Source organism: Trichoplusia ni, chromosome 8 (genome assembly GCF_003590095.1).
Source record: "Trichoplusia ni isolate ovarian cell line Hi5 chromosome 8, tn1, whole genome shotgun sequence".
In the NCBI taxonomy this organism is placed as follows: domain Eukaryota; kingdom Metazoa; phylum Arthropoda; class Insecta; order Lepidoptera; family Noctuidae; genus Trichoplusia; species Trichoplusia ni.
In genome coordinates, this window is record NC_039485.1 from 6,399,154 (window position 1) to 6,424,035 (window position 24,882).

The following is a 24,882-nucleotide window of genomic DNA, read 5'->3' on the forward strand; positions in this document are numbered from 1 at the left end:
TGGAAAGAGAATATATGAATCAGACGATTTTTTTGTCAAAAATCTACTGCATACTAGGCAGCTTAGAGTAAATGAGATTATACATTTGCCATTTGCTTTTTCTTTGAATAAATTTTATGAAACTCGTAGAAACGAAAGCATTTTAAATATATATCTGTCGCAAACGTAATTCTGTGTACACCAAAATATAAACTTGAATAGGCCGATTTTTTTTTCTAGAGTCCTAGCCATAACAAATAATCCATCCAGTCATATTATGCAAACATATTGTACATAAATAACTGCAAATAATGATGCTAATCAGTAAGTTATAAACATTATCGTAATATCTTACCATTGTCGTATTATGATGGCAGATTAGTAATTACATACAAGATTATAAGTTGGTTGAACAATTTGGACCGGTGACTGCACACGCTCTCTAATGCAGAGAAACCCAATACAGACTTAGTTTATCACGTCATTTAATTTGCATGTTTGCCGTGCGATTAGTTCCTTTACATGTAATTTAAATATCGGTACTTGGTTTTGCACTCTCTGAGATAAGACCGCTAGGTCTTATGACATCCCTGAGACAAAGATTTTCTCTCAAATAAGTATTTTGTAGTAAGTAGTATTGGAAGTTACAAAACTGATTTGTGTTTAGCGTATATCTATAATTTCCACACACGAATAGAAAACGTCACGCAGCAAAACGTCGCCCTTAAGGTATCATGCTGCCTGTAACTGCTTGGGATTTTCGACTTACCGGGTGGTATATATGGGTCCACGACGGGTGGTGGGGGGGACGCCTGCAGGCGCTGGTAAGTGTCGGTGGTGACCTGTCCCGTGGGCGAGGGGCTGTAGCTCGCTACCGGAGTGACCGCTGTCGGGACCGGGACCGGCTGCGGTGCCGGTTGCTCCTTATATTCCGGTTCGAACTCCTGAGCGTACTGGTTGCTGAAGATAAGCGGCTTAGTCGGAACACCGCGACCGGTGGTAACCTGTACAATCATTTGCGTGTTCATCGATAGTTTATACGATTGTTGCAATAAAAAACATTACAATCTGTTGCGTAGTTAGCTCCGCGGTGATTTACATAATACATACAATGTTATGTGAATACAAAATGAGATGTTACCTGTCCATTTTCCAATGTGGAAACGGTATCGGTAGTGCTTGATACAGAATGATGGCTCGCACCGCTCGGAGCTCGGCTGTGGGTTCTGAATAGAATTGTTTTTATAAACATACATCATTATAAACAAACATGAACTCTACACGAATGCCACGTTTTGTTCTAACTAAATTAAGTTCATACATTTTGTTTCACAATAGTGATGAAACATCAAGATAAGGTGTACAACGGCACTTACCTGGTCGAATTGGGTGAATCTCTGGTCACGACAAGTGTTAGCGTTGGCCCGCTTGCTTTAAGTACTTCCACTGCATAATAATGATCCACCTCTACCACCGACGTACCGTTCACCGAGAGCACCTTGTCGCCAACCTGAAACAATGTTTACATTTTAACTTTGCAAATAACCTTAATTTTTGTCCGCAGCTTTTACGACCTTAATAGACAGTACACGTTTTATTCTGTGTTGTGATACAATATAATAGAAATTTATTGCATAATTTTAATGGCCGAAATCTTTTCGGTTAACGTAATAGTTCCGGAAGCGATTAGTTGCGGTGTGCTAATACTAAACGGTGTGTTAATTCCTAGTTTGGGAAAGATAACCAGCTTACCCTAAGTCCAGCATTATATGCGGGACCATTTGGTGTGACTCTTGATATGAATATGCCGTCGTCGTCGCCGACGTAGGGTGTGGAGCCGCGGCCGCCGGCTATGCTCAAGCCCAGGCCGCCAGCGGTGCGCGCGATGCGGACCTCGATGCATCGCTGATCGTTAACTACACGCACTTCGCTCTCCGCCCTTTCTGACACCGATTCACCTGATGAAATTAATATGGATGAGTTATTTTATTTAATACAGAGATAGGTGTGTTGATAGATACCACACCCAGTTTCGACGAATACAAGGTCCTCGATACGTGCAAACAAAACAGCTTCAAGAATTTAAAATCATTATGTCATCGATCAAAAATATGCTATCGTTGTGTTTTGTTAATTCCTTTATTTACCTTATCGGTGAGACGTCTATTTTTTATTAAGATATCGAGTCTAAGTCGATTACTAATTGTTTGGAAATTTTAGTTCAATGTCAACTGTGTTTTATCAATAGGTATATTACTGGCGATAAAGCGATCCTTTATATGAAATAGAATTCTTCTGTAACGCTCATTGTTTCGGACTAGTGATTTCCGCCACCACGCAGTAGTAACACGTATCTATTGTCAACAAGTGTAAGGTCAAGCGTAAATATGAAAACGGATATTTGTGAGAATAATAGAACCGGTTGTGCATAGACAAATGAGACTAATTGTCAGGGTACAGTAATTAGACAAGATTAGTACGAGACTTTGCTCTTAATGCTCGGAAAACAAATTGTTTAACAAGGTCTGCTTTGAGTTAATGGCAAGTGGGCGATTAAAAGTGCCGTCACTGTACTAATTATTGACCCTCCAGTGAATAGGAACAACGAGCTGTATGCAATGTAGTGCATATGTTGACAAGGTCGGCGCAGTTACGATCATGAACACAAAAATAACCAGTCACGAAATAGACATTACGTGTGTGTGACCTGAGCTTGCGACCGACACGAATTTGAACTATCGGTTACTAAATGTTAAATCTGATACCGCTAGATGAGAAACGTTTCATTCTGAAGACCAACAACAAACAGTGCGCTATGACAATTATTGATGATACGTTTCTACGCAACCGGATTTCTAATTCCACAGATCTTCAATGCAAACTGTATGGAATTGAATAAATGATCGGCGCGTCAGTTTGCAGCGTTCACACGACAATCAACATGTCGAGACGAATGAATGGACCTCAGTGAAATCATGATCCAGAATGGTCGGGCCCGCGTCCTGTCTTGTGCATTACAATAGCCAATCAGTTGCCTTACTTTCACCCAGGGATAAACTTAATGGTATAACTACACAACTATTGTATCCCAGAACGAGTCGTGATAGTTTACAGAGGGATTCGTGACTCTCATTTTACAGTAGTCTTATTGGAAAATGCTCTTTTCTAGGAATGATGGTAATTTAGTTCCAATCTAAATGTAACGGACAGGTGAAAGTCAGTGTTGTGGAATAATACTGTAAGTAATTTAACGAAAAAGCATGTAACTAATAAATAATTGCTACAAGTACTTTATGAAAGTAATTTAAGTAAAAGCAGTAAGCAATTTTCCTCTAGTGTTTGTAGCAAATGCGCTTTTTGTTGGCAAGCGCACTCGAACATTGAGTGGAGGCTTTAAGTTAATAGCAGTGTAAGAAATTACGGCTTGATGACAGGAATAGATCCTGAGCTGCGAGCTTGTAGCGGTCCGTTAATGTTAAATTAAGAGTGGCAATTTGATTTAATGGCGGTGGTAGGCGCATGTTCACGTAATCGTTGTAAACACACACAGCCTCCGCCACCGGCGTCCGCCATCATTACGCCGTAAATCTACTAAACGTATGACTTCATACATACATCATGTGCAACGGTAAAGCACCATCATGTCCAGTATTTTTATACATATGTACGTCAATCGTAATTCTCATACGTACTATATTTTACAAACGGTATTCAAAAATTGCGACCATTATAAATCTTACTAAATGACTATAATTCAACGATAGATTTGGCTTTTTATATTATAGATAATCACTAAAATATTTATCAAAAGAAAATAGAGCTCATGCACCTATGAATAACAGCTCTACCATTAGAAACGTGTGACAGCGAACATAAAAAAGATGCGAGGTCTAAGGTCACAACAAAAAGATTATCTTACGATATTTCTTCTCATATTTATCAGGCGGAGATTATACAACGTCTAGTATAAGAACCAGGAAAAGAAAATAGGAAGGTTTATGTTGAATCGAAAGCTGTTTTCTTGCAGTATCGGTACCCTACCAACAATTTGCACGTTTCGAATATGGGCTGCAAGCACTGATTACAGTTATGAAAGATAATTTGAGCGAAGGCAAGCAATTTACACGAAAAGGACATTACTATGGTACAAAAGCTGTACCAAGGTAATTTATTTAATTGTAGCAAACTAAATCGTAGTAAAAGTTGTTCTTAATGTAACAAGCAACGAATACGGTTTCCAAAACATAGTATAACTTGAAGCTATTTCGGAAGATGACACATCCTTTAAAGGTCATCTGTTAGTAGTACACTAAGGGCGAAGTATACATACATCAACAACAAGAGACACTTCAATAGTGAAGTAACCTTATAATCAGTTTGTTCTTCTACGCAGTTACGAAATAAGAAGTACAATAACAAGTGATACTTATACTAGACCCGCCCGAATACGTGAACGATGACCGCATAACATAACTACCAATTCACCTTCACAGTCTTCACACTAGTATTTACAAACCATGTAAAATATGTTACGTATGGCCTATTTAACAGTGGCGGTAAGCGTTTAAATGTTATTGAGTGCAAGTACGCTAAGTCTGTAGTGTAATAATATGCTCATTGTGTTGCGGTCTGCAGCGGCTAGGATCAAGTGCACATTACCTACATACAGATTAAGAAAACACATTTTGAATAGATTATTCAGATGCGAACATCAATAATACATTAGCTATCGATGTTTTATTGATCAGATTAACCTATTCATGTCGGAATTTGAATATTGAAACTTAAGTAAATAATATTCGAAATGTACTGTTACAAATTGCGATTTATAAGAATTCGTGTCGTAAAATTTGATTACAGCCATTTTATTGTTAAGAAATTGTTTATATGTGTTGTTATTTATATTAATTACTATTTGAACTAGGTCTTCGTAACTATTCTTTTACTTATTAAAAACATAGGATCACGATACGAGAGCTATAGTTATTATATACATTTTGTATTTTGATAATTGGTCAATACTGGCCAATATGGCAAGATGTTAGGTAACTATAATGACTACGTTTATACTTAATTGGTAATTATTAAATTAATAAAGATAGGCAAGTACTAACATTACATCTACTCGCAAGTGATTATTAAGTGAAAATGAAAGGTTTTGTAGCGTCTCCCACAGTAAAAACATAGACAGTTAGTTGCCGAGGTAAGTTATGTTAATGAATATTGAATGTGAACTTTTATTAAAAGTTCTCATAGAATGTGAATGTTATTTTCTAGGTAAAACAATGATGAACCTTGACTCGTTTGTCGCGGAATATTGTAGAGCACGATATCCGTTCCCCAACAACATTTCCATAACCATAATAACAAAACTAAATAACACTAGGCGCACAGTTACGCAGCTGACTGTCATTTGACAAAACATACACCTTTAACAATACCGAATGAAATATTTGGTGAATTTCACAACCACGGTTTTGTGTTGGTTGCATGAACATAAAAAGTGAAAATCGTCCATTATAATGTTAAAGTAAATTTGCACTACTTTCAGCCTAACATAAACTGCATTAAACCGGTCAACTGTTGCATAAGGACACGAAAAATAAAATCGAAGAGAAAGTAAACTTACGCTTTTTTCTCCTGATCACACCCATTTCCTCGTATCAAACTAGTCCTGGCTTACTTCCTGAGTAGGGGCAGTTATGTCCGTAGGCGGAGGTTGAATTACCGGCTCACGTTACGATACTATCGGGCTAGTAACGTACATCAATCAACGCAAGGCACCGGCCGGCTATTCGCCCTAATGCATTCCGACTAGGTCATTGTCCAATTTGATTATTAAATAAATTATACGAACATAAAGATATAAAAAAACTCAATCTTAAATGAGGATCAAATGTTATGTGTTTATGTTTGTAACCGGCTATAGATTGGATACGGTAAATCAAAACAAACAAATCGTGAACACCGAACTGTTTAAGAACGCGTGTAGTGCGCGCAGCCCGGGGCGCATGCGATGACGGAATGCGCGCGCTACCACCAAGAGATGTGGCGGAGGCTGTGGCGCCGGCGCTGCGCCCGCGCCCGCGACCTCTCCGCCCGATTAAAAATAGAAAGTCTCAACCTGGCGCATACCGATTCCTTTATTTTTACCCTAGCGTTACCTACCCATTATCTGTACGGATCGATCGCCTCTACATCCGATCTTGTTTGATTCGATTAAGTGATAAATATACTATACCTATTTATTATTGTTATTATCACTTCTGTTTTTAAATTATAGTATTTAAAGTAAACACTTGTATACTTTTCACTACCATACAATTGCCGATGTCGGTACCGATGTTACCTATAATATTGCATTTTTTTGTTTCTTTACGTAATGATAAACGTTTAATAAAAAACATACGCAATCGGACAATTAATACGTCATTAAGTGGCAAAGTCAAGGTAAAGAATGCAATTACCGTCATCATTGTTATGCGAAAACAGAAAAATATTACTTACATTTTGCAATACTTGCTGTTCTAACTGCCATATAAGTTTGACATTTAAACGTTGGCAAGGAATAAAAATCTCCAACATCTCAAGTCAATTAGAAGATTCGTCCAGTGGCAACAGCTAATCTCAAATTAATTACAATACACAAGATGATAGTTAATTACACTTCGGCGCGATGTAATATTACCAGCCTATCGGAGAAAATTAGAAATCGCGTTGCAGCCGGGATATGGCTTTCAGTTTAACTGTAGATTATTATACAGGACTTCAGCTTTCGAAAAGCAATCCGACCGGTGATCTACTTACTAGTAGTAGGCAGTGCACACCTTGCAGGCTGAATTAATGTATGCAAGGATGCCAATTAGATACGGCACGCGTCACTGTCAGATGTAATGGACGTTCAGACCTACTTAATATAGCGCCAACAAACTCGTTCTCGAAAGGACACTTTTCTCAACGAACGAACGTTTATGCGTCTACGTTTCAAGTAACGGTCATGGTGACATAGCTCTGTAAGAATTTGATACTGTTTCTCCGTAGGTGGATTTTGCGATAAAATATGTTAATCCGTGGAAAGTTGCATATTGCACAGCACGCCTCACCTTAGCCATTCAAAATCTCTAAGACTTTGATTTTAATTATTTTTTTCATCAATTTTTTAAGCCATTTTTAATTTAGATTAGTTAATAACATAAATCTGTTTATTGGAGTTCTGAATGGTTAGAAACCATAAAAAAACATGCGAAAGTATTAAGACAAAAGCCAATCTATTATATTAATAGGGGCTCATGTTCACAGGGTATCATGTTATTGATGCGCTTCAATAACTCATTTCACAGGTTCACTTTCGAGATCTGCGCCCGCGGCACGGATGTTAACCGCAACGCACGGTTTCCTGTGCATCGCCAATTCTATACGCAACAGGTATACATACTCTGTGGTTTAAAGTCCCCGCCATTTGAGAACACAATTGTAATAAAAACACATTATCTGGATATCGATATAAACACACGTCCTTAAAATACAACAGAATAGATAAGATTAGTGATACTGATAACATTCCAGCGTCAAGTGCGATTGCGAGCAACGTGTCTCTTGATGCAAGAGATTAACAGAGAGAGAAATCGAAAAGGGTTACGTATATCTGTAATATGCATTGTAACAGCAATAATAATTAGTAAGTTCACGAGGCCAGTATACACAATAACAAGGACTTTCACGGCGTTGAATAAGACGCGGATGCACGAAGATTGATAATGCAAAAGAACAACATGAGTGCACTACCTACAGTAATTACTATAACAGAGAAAGGTGTTTTGTATAACATTATAATAACATGACCAAATTACAATCTATGACATTTATTTATTGGGTTTCGAAAGTAAAACACGGTAATTTACGTGCGTATGACGTGACTGATAGATCCCATGCTTAGTAGGTAACAACCATTTTGTTACACAATCACATTCTTACATGTATTCTCAAATAATAACAGCTATTTAAAATTACCCACTCATGTTTTATGGTCTCTTACTTCCGTTGTTAATCTGTTTCAGGTATTTCCTACTCCTTTTATCAAAGATCCGTCATAGTTGACGTCATCAGCGATTGAAGACCAAAAACTGTTGGGTATTATATTAAATCTAACTGCACAGCGAGTAAAATCGAATGTCGATGTTATTTTTAGTGAAGTTGTGAGTTCACGAGTGTCAATCGTGCTCTTCTCCTTTTCTATCGGGCATCGGTGCACGAACTCGGCTCAGGCACGCGCAGCCCTGCCTGGCACCACACCGCCTCCTCTACTGTGCTCGCTTCGCATTGAAAGCTCATCTGTTATTATTTGTTAGGGTCAACCAACCTCAACTTTATAGACTCTATGTATCCATTGTACTTTCTATCCGATAGCGCCAAACATTACACAAGAGATATAGATTATGGTTTATGAACCATTTGTAATATATTTTATAGTGTAACAATCGATTACATAAAGGCCGTATCTAAAAAAACTGCAAAAAGAACAAGTAAATTCGAACGTATACTTTCAAATAAGGCTATCCTACATAAAGATAGAACACAGAAATGAAGCATTGTAGTTGCAAGGTGTGAAATGACAAGATAATAAGACAGTTAATCTTGTTCTTTATAGCTTCTATTCAAATCGTTGAAATTTAGAAAGTTGGGTCCAAATTAATCTAGTAAGTCATATTAAACAATACCTACTCATGTTAACATAAATAAGGATCGACCGCTTAACCAAGCCATTGATTGAAGTTAAAAAAACGGGTTATATCGCCTTGATTCACTAAAATACATCACAAATAAACAAAATTAAAATTCACTCTTGCAATCCTTGTACGAAAGTACATACGCGACGTACTTTTAAAGAAAAACAATATAGAAACATTTACTTCAGAGTCTGTGAGTCTGCAAATGTCAGATAAATAAAAATCTATTGGTTCTTAGAAACCACACCCGTACGCATCCTTGTGAAAATGCATCATACGGAACGTTTAGCTGTGACTATCGTGTCATCGAAACGCTGGGAGTTGTAATCGAATTGAAATCTTACTTGCTTTGAATGTAAACTCCATGATGGAACACATGATTCCGCGAACAGCAGACTTTGTGACTGCCATATTGCAAAAAATATTGCTGAATTATAGTTATTTTTTCACAGCACAAAATTTTAATGTACGTTTCGTAAAAGCATATGAAATACTGATACACGAGGCAGCTAACAACGGTCTGGCTCATTAGAGCGCACCAGTAAACGCGGGGAGAGTGCCCTGCTGCAGCTATTGTTGTCCGTCCCTCGGGAGGGTTGGCCCAGATGTCGTCCTATTTACGCACACACGCATAATAAACCTTTGTTTATATATAGAAATGACGAGTTATTGTTTGACATGACATTATTACAATCAAATTCCAAGCCGAAATTTAACAATCATACCAACTTGAATAGACTCAAGCATAGACCCTGCAAGTATTCAAGAAATTCCATATTTTCCTATGTTACAACTTGCAAGTTTTCACCACTTAGTGTAATCGATTTGTAGAGATCTGTAACGAGTTATAAATAACCACACTGAATTTAATTGTTGGGAAGTTGTTTACAAAAACAGGTTAGCTCTAAGCTAATAGGCTGTTAGAATATCGATACTGAACATTCAAAAGACCGTGGTGGTTAAGCTGAAAGCAGAATATTTTATGCTAGTTATACTTTGATATAACGTGATATATTGCAGGTTAACGACTAGATTAGTTTCTATTCAAAACGACTTTCTACCTTGGATTTCTCTTCGGAGTCGACTGTACTAAGTATAATTTACGTACCAATAATATTTTAGTAGAAATTTTGAATACAGAAAGAAGAACTAACTTTACAATTAAGGTAGGTAATTGGGTTCAGTAAAACAGTGCCATATTTGGTAAATCTGGATAGTAATGACCAAGTACTAGACAGATTTTAACTACGGACGATGTTTAACATAATGATGGATTGCAAAATAATATTTATACGCACCATATCCGTGTACAATTGGCTCGAGTTCACTGATTCGCACTCGTCTTGGGCCATATTTTGCTGGTAATGTGTGAGGACTATTTGGATAAATGGGACTGGCTCTCTGTTGGTCTTGGCTGCTTATTGATCTTGGTAGAGATCCATGCAGGCGAGCTGAAGGGTCGTTATATGTAAAGTTGTCCCTTTGTCCATCAATTCGATTAATTGGTCGTGGTAGCGTTCCATACGATCGAGGTTGCGGATTGTCATAGTTTATATTACCCCTTTGCTCATCCTGATAGTTTCCTGATCGTGGTAATGTTGCATGTTGTCTGACAGTCGATTGATCGTTATATATTGGGCTATCCCTATACTGTTCAGTACGACTAACTGATCGTGGCAGCGACCCATGCAATCGAATTGATGTATCGTTATAGACACGCTGATATGTTCCCTCATTATGCAGCTGCTGTGGCTGGTAGCGATATGGCTTCGTCGACTCAGTGTAATCAATATACGGGTTGTTTCTAGCCCTATTGCTATAACCGTTATTTGCAGGTTGTTCGTAATGATTTAGCGCTTGCAGACTCTGAGCTGGATATCCATATTGATTTGGTTGCCTGCGGTACTTGTCGAGTATATCAAAGGATCTATTGTGAGGTGCATAGTAACGGTCTGTAGCGAATATTTCGCTTACCGGTAATGTGCTGCTATTGTTACTTGAATTGCTGTTATTACTTCTACTGCTGCTTCTGAGATTATTTCGACTCAATGAACCATCACCACGCACGCTCAATTTGACTTCAAGTCTTTTCTTGTCTTTCATTGTCTTGATTCAACACTCACATGTATCACAACACTTTAAGATCACGACTTGTAGCTTATTATGGTTAAATTAGAAACGTTGTCAGACATAGTAACAAATTAATTATAGTTTACAATGTTATACAACGAAGTAACTTATCACGCTAAAGAAAGTAAATTGCACTTACAAGGTACAATCATGAACGATGAGTAATGATGTATAAGTAAATGACCACTAGCTCGAGAACAAGACCATCGTTGTCGAAGTTAATTGAGGTTAAAATAGTTTGGAAGAAACATCGACACGACTTTTCGACAAAGGCTCTGTCAATTTTGTGGCAAGCAATTTGACGTATAGACAAAGGAGAACAATAAAAACTTTAAAAGAGAAAATCCAGAGATACATTTATCGATAAGTAAACATTACTCTATCAATCAAGGCATTACTAGCAAGTTAAGTTATTTAATAATTAGGCACAATACATTAGACTTTATTATTCAAAATTTGTTTTTTAATAAAACTCTTTCGAGGTGAATGTCTGAAATTATTAGTTTTCTAAACAAATACGAAACTTTTTGTAAAAACTTAGCATTATTGGTACATTAGGTAGATAGAACGAGCGACGCTCTTGCTTGATAAACAACGTTTTGACATGCAATATCCGTGCAGACGAAGTTAATCCGTTCCAATAAATTTTACGAAGCAAACATTTTTAACAATTTCACTTGCGAGACGGTAACAAATGAAAAGAATTTCCGTCTTATTTGTTACATTAACCGAGTATTTACAATCGAAATAATAGAGAAAATATTAATTTACTAAAATACGACTGCACTTTGAGTAAATTCACTGAGGACTGACGATGAGTTTCGATCGAGTAATTTATTATTATAGCTGATAAGATAATGCCGTCAGTTCAATAACTCGTATCAATGTACACGATAGACCCTAGAGGCGAATAACACCTTCTGTGCAACCTTAGTGAAGTTATTGTTTGCTAATAACGACGTGTTTAATCGACTTGTTATGCCAAACACGTGAACATATACGAAGTACACTAAGAAGTAGCTAAGGTAAAAGAAATGCCTTGAGTTAAGGAAAATACAGAGACTAGGTCAAGGTAAGAGCTAGTGGTTACAGCTCTAGGGCATTGTTATGGTTACATTGAACATATGTTTTTAATGTGTCACCGATCATATAAGTTCCTACATTACACACATTACAAGTAGCACGTATAGAAAATTCAACAATGATCTCAACAGTACTTAACTGGTTTAAAATAAAATAAATCGTAAATAAGGTACTGGAAAAAACAAGGGCTCATAACCCGAACATAATGAACAATGATCCTATTAAGTTCTTAAACACGACCCAAATTAATGTTAGGAAACATGCAGTGTTTGTAAAATAAACAGAACACAATTATCAAGTGTGTGTAGACGCTCGGTTGCGATACTTGTTTAAAGAGGTCCTTTAGCCGGAATTAAGATATCAATTTTAAAGTGTGGAACATGTTCTAATTAAGACAGTATTTGTTAACGATGACCGTAGACGGTAGAAGGCTTCGCCCTCAATTCTCCATAGTAAGCTTGTTACTTGGACCTAATGCCATTATGGGTGAAATAGAGTACAGTACACTGGCGGGGATAAAAGAAAGGGGTAACGTTTTAAAGAATATGATAGTTCACCTAATGAAGTAGTACAGGGAAAGTGGATGCGTTTAATATGCATGCAAGTAGGGGCCAGAGTCTACTATTAAAAAGTTAAATAGAGCGGACCGAGTTACCGTGAAGTAATTTTTTTTTGTAACAGAACACAGAAACTTATATGCTCTTGTGACGCAAATATATGTAACGTTGTAACAACAACTGAGCTTGACCTTCATACATCGCACGTAACTACATATTAACACTAGTTTCTAGAATATCATTTGTACAGACATGACAATAGATAATGTATACGTTGAAGATGGAATCAATAACTGGAACTCAAACCATTAAAAAACACCGGTATTTAATTACGTTATCACTATAACACTGGCACATATTAACTTAATAGCACTTGCTAAAACATTTGGATATTAAGTGGGCTTGCGTCAACACAAACAGTTATATGTGTCAAATATGATCAAGCCGTGAATCTGAGTCATTCAATGCCTAATGCAGGTATCTCACTATTTGGCCACCGATCACGAAAATTGTATCGTTGCTTCGAAGTATGTCACGCGACTAGAACGCTCTGTTATTAATTTTCACTGAACAAGGAGGTTGATTCAGCGACAAACTCGCCACAAGTAAGCGAAACACTGCGGGGCTTCGCTCAACGGAACGAAATGGCACGGCGAGTGTAAAAGATAAGCTGATAACGTAGCGATACCGATTTTATACAACGCCAACATTGCGTGTTACTGGTATGTTGCTTCATTCAGTGTACTTACACAAGATGAGGCCTAAAGTGAGTCATATCCCTAAACATAAAATAATCTAACCCTCAAGACGATGTTAGAGAATGCAAGAATAATAACACGAAAACTAAGCACGTGACGACTAATGATAACGAAGTCAAATGACAATTAACGAGCGCACGTTTTCAAGTTGGAAAGTTATATAGACATAGAAGATTCCCACATAAAAATAATGGCGGGACGATGCGTTTGTATGTGACGCGAGAGTGACAGACGGGCTCCGAGCGGTTCACATTCGTGATCGCAAGACGACAGGCTATGGTCACGAACGTGTGAAATAATGTCGCAACTATCAAACATCTCACAGGGAGATCGTGCTGAGCCAAAATCAAGCTAATCGATAAAATAACATAATAAACTACTTTTTAAGTAAATAATTTCATTTTCAACTCACCGTCGTGGGTATCCTCAGCTGTTTCTTCCTCATCAGTCTTCTGCTCTTCAGCTTGTTCGCGTTTCTTAATTGCCTGCAAACAAACACAATCTCAACACGAAACATTTATACCCAAGTAATTTGATACGGGATTAACATAAACACAAAATAGGCCACCAAGAAGACAAAGCCTCGAGGATTACAGCTAGTAAGGAAATGATCAAATGTCGCATTACACTACATGCCGATGAAATGGTATGATCGTGACACGACAACACACAAGCAAAACAAGCCAAACAAAATGCAGTCGAATCTAAATTGAAATCTTTCGCTAAATGTCTTTCTATCTTGCATACGAATCTCACCCGGGCGAGCCATCCTCCTGCCGCTTTCAAGCACCTCATTTTAATATGTACTGATAAGGCGCACTTTAGAAATTGCCCGATGTTTGCAACTGATTTATTTAACACTACACTTGTATTGAGAAAGTGGCACTTCACTTATCGATTAATCGCGGTACACGAAGCATTGTTACAAGCGGCACAGTGGAAGGCACTCATTTCTGCGAGCCTCGCGGAGGGTCTACCGAGAGCGTTGTGGTCGAGGGCCCGCGCGCATCAGCCCGTAACAGCCGCGGTATTCCAACAATTACCCACGGTTGGGTCGTACTTACAGAAACGAAGCGATTTAGCGGGAGATTTACTATTTACACGCTTACGATGAGATTCTTTCGTTAGATTTTTCAACTTAATTTCGATCTAATTTTGTTAAGTGTGAATGATGTGTGAATACTCGCTCCAATGATCGTTTTATGGTAGTATATTCACATCACAGAGTACAAGTGCGATGCGAAAGAGATCTCACGACGCTATTGTTTCTGCTATTCTCTGGTGAACAAGAAATTTCGACGCGGACTGTGCGTCAGCTTTTACCCTTTCGCGTTATTGTATAGTCCGCAATTTAGATGCCATTGTGATGCGCAGCACGATTGCACGAGAGCAATGAATTTAATTGATGAACGAATACGATACGTACTCTAGACAAAAAATAGCATCGCATCCTAACTGCTTTATGAAGAGACAAATAACGTGTAACATGTAGTCCAATCGATCAAAATATTCTTTACTGAGAATTATATAGAATTATTCAAATCAGTTTTTAACTTCTCGTACAATGTGATTACTACTTGGAGCCCATCCGTGGTAAACCTCATAATGCATAGGTTTGTGAATATGATCTGACAAATATTATCTTGTCAGTAAAATTTTATCAATATAATACTGATATCTGACAGCCAATAATCTCATAAGGCTAAATGTAGAGTTTATTTTTGCATTTCAAGGATAAGAAAATACGGCCTTGGGTTTATTATTTTGGTATTATCCTTAAATTATATGATACATCGCAGTTCACTGCTTTTGTTAGAATATTAATCGATGGGTTTTGTTATCATTTAATATAATCTACATTAAGAACCGTTGCCTGACAGTTCCGGCTAGATAGCTAGCTTTGATAAGAATTACATTTAAATGTCCTAACAAAGATTAATTCACCGTCAAATCTTAATACGGACATGTTTAGAAATCCCGGATTTCCGAAAACAATGAATGAGTTTTGTAACACTGTTTAGACCAATTATTTAAACACTAAAAAAAGTATGTCGGCCTTCCTCTAAATTATAAGTAGCGTTACTTTCTCGGATAGAAACATTTATCAATACGTGTGTCCCCAAAAAGGAACTAGTGATTACCTATGAACCGAACTAGTTATGACTAATCATTTTAGGAAGCTCTATCACTTTAACGTTCCTTTCGCAAACGCCTAATTGATTTAGTATAAAAAGTCATGTCAGCATTAAATTGCTTAATGGCAATACCGGGCAGTAAATCATTATTTTCACTGTCTATTCTAGAGCAAAGACTACTATGAAAAAGCTGAATCACGCAAACGATCTCGAACAAACAATAACACTGCGCGTACAGACAAAAAAAATATATTTCTCAGCTTTTACTTACTTTGATACATGTAAACTAAAGTGTAGGTCACTGTCAAAATGAAATACAACATTCACGAATATAGTTTATACTTCAACAGTAAATATCATGCATGAATGAATAAATTACACAGCATCGTGAATCTAATTATAATGAAGGTCGAAGATGATCAAACATCGATACACTCACTACGATATGATCGGATATTCTAGTCATAACATGAGTACACACACAAGAGATTGCTGTTTAGATTCCACTGCATGACATTAGTTAAACATCTCAATACGCCAAAATAAATGGTACCGAAATAGTGTAAGTCCATAGATTGTAAACATGCAAGAGGTTTTAGTAAGTGTTACATTCTGAATGGTTTTCTTTGGTATACTGAACTTCAAAACTTGTTGTAAAAAGATATTTTCATCATTGTATTTAATAACTTTTTACAGGTCTATGTTTGTTTTGATGTCCAGTTACAGCACAATCGCAACCGCCATCAAAAATTTGCATTTTCGTACATTTTATAGAAGTTCATAATTCTTTATGTTAGAGCAGATTGTTGATATTGACAAGAGTGATCTTATTATGGACCTACTAGCACCTTCAAACCAAGCAAGATTACGAAAAATTTAGACTGCCCGTCTAATTTGATAATAATCTTTTAAAATTGATTATCTTAACAAGATATCAACACAATTTATGCAATTGATAACGGTTAGCGATAGTCTTTTTTTTCAATATTCAGGGAACAATACCATTGTTTAAGTTTATTGACAGAACATGGAAGATGCTTTTTATTGACTTATCAAATTGGACAGGCACGAGATTACAAACATAGTTAACAAGTTCAATAAATACTTAAATACAATAACGCATTAGGAAGACGGTAGCAGCACCTGCGCAATAAGGTCTCGCGCACGCCTTGCGTCGATCTGATTGACGCGTTTGTTCTTGAGGTGGTGGGGTGTGTCGCGGCGATGGAGCCGGCCCGCCTGCACCGGGGCGCCGCGCTCCTCCACCGTGGCCCGCCACGCGACCCGCCGCGGACGCTACCCACCGCCACCAACACACCCGTGTATACATATACCATACAGTCATACCCCGATGTAAGCGGAAACTCTTATTACTTGACAATGGACTTCCACCAGACGTACAATTCAAAGGCCGAGAATTCTTTGATAATAAAATAGAAACTTCTATTCATAGTCATAGATGACAGTTCAAAGGCCACAACCCAACAAAATCGGCGGAGATTGCGCAAACATTCCGAATGACATTTCAGAATAAGATAAGCTGGGTTTAACTAGACCCTGGTCGTGGTTTAAGTAGGAAAAAAAGAACTCATCCCAATGTAGTTTATCCAATTTTATTATTTGAGACGACCAACTCCTCTTCTTTCAATTCTCGAGGAGAAATTTGTTGATTTCAAAAGAACAGAAGCAATATTTACTGTTAAGAGCTTTAATTCTAAAAAAAGCACACCTCTTCTATTCGAAGAAGTAAAACGAGAATGTATCTTGACATCTGAATTATAAATCGATTACTAGTACTCAAACTGGATGCAGTAAACTGATTTGATGTGGCTGGGGACCTGTCGATGCAGTCGTAAAAACGTTGGTGACGCACAAATGTGATTTATATTTAAACGTCCACCTCGTTACGCGTGTTACAGTTACGCACTGACTTTGAATCATAGGTTTATCGGGCTAAGTGGTACCGGGCGTGGCTTCATGCGTGAATACGGGGTGTGACTGTACTAATATAGGGAGTCCAACCCGATTTATGTGGAATATAAAACATGTTATGGTAACGAAAATAAATGTGCTGGTTTGCAGAGTAAATACTACACCATTTATGAACCATTCCCAGTTTTGTTGCTGTTAACTCTAAGCGAATATCAAATGGCAACTTACATATCATTTGGTGTTAGGATTTTTTTACCAGTTATTTATATTTTGCATACAGATCTATTAATCTACCATATCCATTTAAGTTATTCGTTATTTCCTTGTTTCATTTCGTGTTAATTCTTTCCATTAGATTTTATTACAAGCAGGTACAAGGAGAGTTAACTTCTACTTAAGATGTTATATCCAAGCAGCAGAATAGTCATCAACTTTACCCTTTATTTCCTTTGAACTAAGGGCCTACTGCCACTGCATAAAATAATGTTATAGCAGTTGTGTAAGAGTGGCACCGGTGTACGACATATACTGCCCTACACCTTTCCATAACAGCAAGAGTATTAAAATTATAGATGGCAGCAGACCCTTGGCAAGTTAAGTCACTTTCTAGAATTTTTAGAAGAGATTTTTGTGCTTTCATATTTTTTAAATTATCATCCAGATGTAGGACTCTTTAAGCAGATGTAAAAAGTGACTCAGTCTACACGATAGTAATGTTGTTTAAGATTAGATACTTCCAATAACTATAATTATGACTTAGATATACGGACTTACCTCGAGTTCGTCGGAATCGTCGTTTTCATCGTTTTCGCCTTCAGACGATTCTCGGTCAGCAGCTGTTTGTGTGTCGCTGTCATCGTCCTTGGTAGATTCGGGAGCCGGCTGAGTGGCGTGTACGGCCTGCAAAACAATATTAATTAATTATATGCGTCTTTTTACAGTTTTAAGAAGTTAGAAGAAAGGGCACGTTATTTTCTTTTTTAATTTAAACATGCCAGTCACATTTCGTCACCAAAATGCACAAGTTCTGAAACGTTAGAGAAAGTCTTGATAATAAAAAATAAAAGTATGCTCGTGAATTCATTACAATAGTAAATCATACAAAACGTATGCATGTATTGATGACTTGTAGTTAAAACCTAGCTTGTTGAAATTCTAATATCTCACAAGAACAGTATTTCCTACAGGCTATAAAAATTGCAATTGGAATGTGAAAGTTTATTGGAAAATAGTCTTCATAGAAAGTAGGAACATTAAATTAGTAATAAATGCTTTATATATATTGAAGCTCGTCATGCAGAGGAAGTTATTGAAGACACGTTAAGGCATAAGTTTCGTTGAATGGAATTATGGTTCTATATTTTCGCAAATAATTTAACGAGATATTAATTAAAATACATACGGCAATGGATTCCTAGATTACATAGTTTATAAAACAGCGTACGGGTGGAGACTTGCATATAATACTAGCTGACCCAGTGTGCCATGGTGCGGAAAAAATATATTAGTGAAAAAAATCTTATGAGTTTTAAAAATAGATGTTGGCTCAATATGGACACAATATTTCATATGAATCGGTCCAGCCGTTTCGGAGGAGTTCAATTTCGTACACCGTGACACGAGAATTACATATATTACATTAAAATCTGTATAGACTTACTTCAATAGTTTCGACTGGCACTTGTATTTCTGGCGGTGACATAGTGATACCGTTTGTAGTCGGAGCCTCTTGTTTCGCGGCCTGGTTGCTCGCGGTCTCCGGGGAGCGTCCAGCAAGGAGCTTTTGTGCTTTCGCCTTCAAGTCCTTCGGGTGAGGTGTATTTTGACGGACAAAAGGTGTCTGCAGAAATATAAATAAGTTAGCTAACCTGATAAGTTATCAATATTTGTTTTAAAAAAACGTCAATTATATTAAAATTCACATGCGCATGCTTAAAAATAAATATTGTTTGCATATAAGAAAACATTACATAAAAAAAAACTTTAAGCTGTAATTATTGTATCTTAAATATAATGAATTCTGAAATGTCGTAATTTAAGCGAATCCAGAAGTAAATAGTTAAAAAAATGCAGTGAAATATTTTAAGTCAATTCAATAATTAAAATCGAGTGCATGAATTCATGAGAAATAAGTCTAACAATTAAATTGATCTCTACAAAGCAAGCATGTGTATTTTTTATCATATTACTAAACTGTTTTTTTCATAGATAAACTTCAGTACAGTGTTTAGTGAAATGTAAAATGTTTTAGAGAAATAATGATCTCACAAAATATCACAAATATAAAACGCTTAGGATTATTTTAGGCAAATGGTCTTAAAGCTAACACTCAGATATCTGACCTAAGATTCGAAACATGCTATAATTGTCATTTAACCTATTAACCGCATAATGTCGCAATATGTGAGACGACACGAATTTATCCACAGGATATGATATCACACACAGTCTCTTCTTCGTGAAGCTACGACGTCTGTATATTAGTACGAAGCTAATCTACTTTAAGTGCAGTACAAATATTGTGCGCAGTGTAGAATTAGATAGAGGAATATTTCCAAGCAGGTGGTATAGTTTTAGAATAAAGTGATTTTAATTATATTCGTACAGTGGGTCAGTAACGTGTCTTGGAATTAAATAAAAATGGCGGTCGTTCCTTATTGGGATGACAGGTGTGGCTGGTGTTACGTAATTGTGTTGTTTTTTGAACATGAGCAAATTCGAATGCACTAAAATTTGACGATGACGATGGGTTTGCGATGGACAACACCAACACTATTCATCTATGCATTAGTCTACTTCGAAAGAAAACAACTATTGTCTAAATACTGAGCAAGAGGCTTAGTGGCGGTCAGCGATACTCAACTCGATGGTAGTGCATTCACAATATTATTTACAAAGCATGTGTTATGTTCCAGGTCCCACTGCGGGTATCAACAGGACGGTACTCAATACATCACGATATGATATTTTTTTATATAAATATGAAAGGATTATGAGTATTGATTCAAAAGAATATTTAAGCTTTGATAATATTTACATTAGAATCAATCGCCATCCGATTAGGAGTGGAAAGTACAATATTTCATTATCTCGCATTACATCTTCTTTAGTAAACTTGCAGGTAACGCGATAGATAGTTATAAGGTCTGGAGAATAGTGTGGTATTGTTTGTGAATGCACCCCCCGAGACGCTTTGCCGCGTACCTCCGCGAGGTTAGTTATAGAGGAGGAGAGTCGTTGCAGGGAACTCCTCCGCTGTGTAGTGACTAGCTTGCGAACTACGTTTATCGGCCGCCTGAACGCTAGCATCGACTGTTGCGTGAAGAACGACTCAGAAGGTGTCGTCAAGTCCTCATTTTCCTCCTGAATCGATGGAACCTTAAAATTAAAACGTCTGTTCCAGGAACACTTCTACACCAAGTTCTACGTTATGTTATATCAAAGATGCTTGTTAATTAGACCTATGTATTACTCAACAATAAATATTTATCAACACAAACAATAAAACAGTCATTTACGACGGCTTTTTCTTATTTATTTACTTACCTAAATACCATACGATTGAGACTAAATACCGAACTAGATTCAATTCTACATTATAATAATGAATAACTAAGTTAAGGAACAATATTTGAATATTTTCTAATGCATCCACTTCCAGATACACAACAGTTAAGTAGACTGGCTGCAAGTATTAATTTAACAAATATGTACCTTCACACCTTCCCTATTATAATATCTACATAATACAGGAAACTTAAGAATTCGGGAATGATTTTTGGGTAAAAACAAACTATTTCCTATAAACAGAGTTAAATTTTTGTTTCAGAAAATACTATATTGTATGATACATTCACTTTTTCAATTTGATTAGGTAGTACACATTGGACATGAATATTAACACTGAACAAATAGTAATAAACGAGCTAACAAAAATAATACAGTAAAAACATTATTTTAAGATTAATAACGTCATGTGAATAGTTACGTACAATTTAAAAAGGTATTCATAATATTGTAACTTCAAGAAAGTTGTACATATAAGAGACAGGTGTAACCAAATAAAACATGCAAATAAAATAAAAGATAAACGTAATGGAAATTATCAGTTTATTACATAAATAGACATGATACGTGTATATATATATAAATGTCAGACTGAGTAATACTGAGGATATAAAAGTGATCCTAAAACTTATCACGACCCTTTATCACAACTATATAGTACATCCAATATAAATGTATATGCAATTCTGTAATATACATTATGTAATTACATAACTTGCTAAAAAGCGTTTGTAGCAAGGATTATACCACATCCGGCAGCAGAATCGAGTTTTCTTATCCGTCCATCCTTTTCCTTTACTCAGAACCGTTTTATGATGGAGCGAGAAAGAGCGGTAGAACGCCTGAATGCGTCGGAATGTTAAAGCGCTCAGCAACCCGCTCTATCTAGTTTTAGTAAATTACGGTTCCAAGTTTTATCAAATGACAAAATTATAGGAAAGTTCGATTAGATTGTAAGATGTGGTTTAATCTATATTAAGGTGTATTTATACTAAGATTATTCTAAAGCTACAAGTACGGTACTGAGCGCTAAGTAAGCTCTGTGCGTCGAGCAAGAATCGCGTACATTCCTAAACCAATATCCTAATTTCCTCGACCTATCCCGCAGTGTATTACCAGCATTGTGAAAGCTTATAGGTACTTTATACCGTGGATATTTCGAAGCATATCTAGTGTTAAACCCTTCACGCTTATACCTTGTATATTTCTTAATCTTGAATAAGTTACAACAGCAATAGCTCACCTCTTTAACTTCCGGCATGTCTTCGGTAAACTTGACAGAGTGTGTGCGTGAATTCTCCTTTTGTTCCCAGTCCTCGTTGTCCGAATCACGGTCTCGAGATATGCTCGATTCTGTAGAACCAAATCAGTTAGTGGAATGTTGTAGAATAAAATGACATTGTTGTAGTTTTGTGGTAAAATTTTAAATGTAAATATATGCTCAATTTCATATTCATGTTAAATGATACCAATTGATTTATGTTCCTTTCGAAATCCCTAAAACAAATGATCAAGGACAATCACAACACAGCAGCGGTACGTCACAGACTAAACAAACATTGACAGCTAGAATTATGTAACATTGATTAACATTTACATCATCAACAAATAACACAGAAAAACGTACATAAATGTTTAAACATGTAAAGTAATAAAATAATAAACAAAATACAACAATGAAAGATACTAAACAAAACTACTGTTCTATTGAGTGCAGTGCTATAGCATGATGACCATGAGTAGTGTTGTGTCATAAAAATTACTGTGCAAAATTGTCATAATAATAGAGTATCTTCATTTCAACCTTGATAAAGTCGCGCGCCCATCTGATAGTAAAACTAGCGCGAGGTTTTACACGACTTATATGAATAAAAAAACACCACATTTAGAAATACATACAAATATTCTTAACTTTTGAATAAATATATATTATGTTACTTCAATACTGAAACAGTCACAACACTTTAACCATGGACACGATTGAAGTAAACAAAAGCTTATACTTCCTCTTTTATTCAAATTATACTAATATAACTAAGATACAAGAAGTTTGAATGAAATTATCTCTAAAACTATTCTTAATATCAGCCTTTGGGCATAGGTGTATCAATCTAGTTTTACTATAAAATGGACGCCCAATAGCAGATATATATCACAGCATATACCTAAAAATCGAGTTGTAGGTGATACTTATGTGAACCTTACCTCTTACTCTATCTAGCTCTTGCGATTGTGAATTAAATCTGTGTTCCCTGAACCAGTGTCCACTGCCGACCTCTGACGTGTGTTCCAGCTCTATTCGTGACGTGACAAGTGCATTTAGTATATTTACACAGCAAAAACAAAACAAGTAAAGCTCAGAGATAGTTCACATAACTAAGTAACTTACTTCCTCGTCTTTAAAGTTACTAAGATTTTTATAGGATCATTATAACTTAAACGACTGTAAGAATAGAACAATAAATCCATTTTTTGAAGCCCATATCTTTCGCTGCCAAAGCAGTTCTCAAAAATTTGTTTACAATGACCCATTATTTTTATTGAAGCCAAATTAATTGATACGGTATGGGCGATGGTCCCCGAAATGAACGTAAACACATTCATAACGGTTCGATCACATGGGAATAACTACCAATTGATTGTTATAGGTTTTGTTGGAATACGAATCAAAGCAAACAAGGTTTCGTATCAACTTTGTAATGACGTCACACAAAGGCTCGAAGTAGACCAAACCCTTCTTATCGCTGCAATAAGATAAAACGATATTATCTCAGGAATGTTAATCCGTTCCATTCCATTTACTCGCTCTGTGAACTGTCCCTGCGCATTGCATAATTAAACAAAAGCACGAAAAGCATAGGCAAATACGACGTAAACGTACATACCAAAATGCTCACATGAAAGCAAACATACAATGGCAGTAGTATTGTTTTCTATGCCATATTGATAGGGATTTGATATCTGCTTATCATTGCATTTTTATCGTACACTATGTTATGTAATACCATACAAACAAAAAAACAACTTGACAAAAATTAAGAATTAATTGACTACAAGAAACAAATTTATTGTGCAATGAAGATACAAAGTAGTAAGTAAAAACTTTAGGCAGATTTCTTAAAATTTTAGGTGTTCCTACAGATAAAACAAATACAAGAACTTACAATTTTTGTAATGGATCAGTTTTTATTTTTAGATATTTTCTGTCTGTAGAAACACCGTTGGAAGCGAATAAAATTATCTACTCAAATCAATGTATTTATAATTATAATGTAATTTATATGAACCACCTAAGCATATATTGCCTTTACGAGTGACTTGAGAAGATACAACTATGACGTAAATAAAATAATTATAAATTAATATAGCTTTATCCGAACAAGCATGACTTAAAATATCATAATACAGGGGATGTTGACTTAATACGGAGTATACAATTCTCATGCCAAGACAAAAATACACGTATATTATCTGCATTTCACCGACTACAGTTATTAATTGCACCTTGATATCTTGAGTGGATTTTATTTATGCATAATTATTTTTATGTATATTCGTAGGGATAGATATAGACTACGATATAGTTTGGTGAAGACTAGTCTGTTGGTAGATCTTCGCAAGTCACTCGATCTCAAAGGAACTACGAGCAGGACACCAAAAGCAATACCATGTCTTAATGGTTCGTAAATACCTGGTTGTTGTGTATAACTAAGCTGAGGTAGCAAGAAGCAAGTGAGGACATTCTCCCCGGTAGTCTCGTCTCTATCGGTTTGGAAGGTCAGAAGCGGTTGAGCTTGGTTCTCCGATAGCCACACCGCTTTTAGTTCCAAGTTCACTAACGTGTACGGTAAGTACTGCAACCTGAAATTTATAAGTTTTAGGTTGTTTTATGTTTGGTCATCAAGAACAAGGATAGAATATATAGTGGACTAAGTATGAAAAAAATAGTTTATGGTCAGTTTTTATATCGTTTACGGTCAACAAGGATAAGGTTCAATAGTTTTATTTGACTTAC

General features: G+C 36.3%; 1 protein-coding gene across 12 annotated transcripts in view; it reads right to left on the reverse strand.

Moving 5' to 3' along the window:
- Window positions 1-24,882, reverse strand: part of LOC113496801 (protein lap4) — a 63,482-nt gene that overhangs the window by 18,143 nt on the left and 20,457 nt on the right. For 9 of the 12 annotated variants that reach the window (XM_026876132.1, XM_026876135.1, XM_026876134.1 and 6 more), the window contains exons 7-17: window positions 24,559-24,728; window positions 23,073-23,162; window positions 22,111-22,220; window positions 18,961-19,140; window positions 18,075-18,200; window positions 16,512-16,664; window positions 13,646-13,718; window positions 1,732-1,937; window positions 1,356-1,489; window positions 1,121-1,205; window positions 749-983 (exon numbers count right to left, since the gene is read on the reverse strand). In XM_026876132.1, the coding sequence (XP_026731933.1) occupies window positions 749-983; window positions 1,121-1,205; window positions 1,356-1,489; window positions 1,732-1,937; window positions 13,646-13,718; window positions 16,512-16,664; window positions 18,075-18,200; window positions 18,961-19,140; window positions 22,111-22,220; window positions 23,073-23,162; window positions 24,559-24,728 (1,562 nt within the window). Of the gene's footprint in view, window positions 1-748; window positions 984-1,120; window positions 1,206-1,355; window positions 1,490-1,731; window positions 1,938-10,003; window positions 10,951-12,781; window positions 13,608-13,645; window positions 13,719-16,511; window positions 16,665-18,074; window positions 18,201-18,960; window positions 19,141-22,110; window positions 22,221-23,072; window positions 23,163-24,558; window positions 24,729-24,882 lie in introns of those variants that run through there. The other 3 variants (XM_026876127.1, XM_026876128.1, XM_026876136.1) reach the window with 3 other exon arrangements.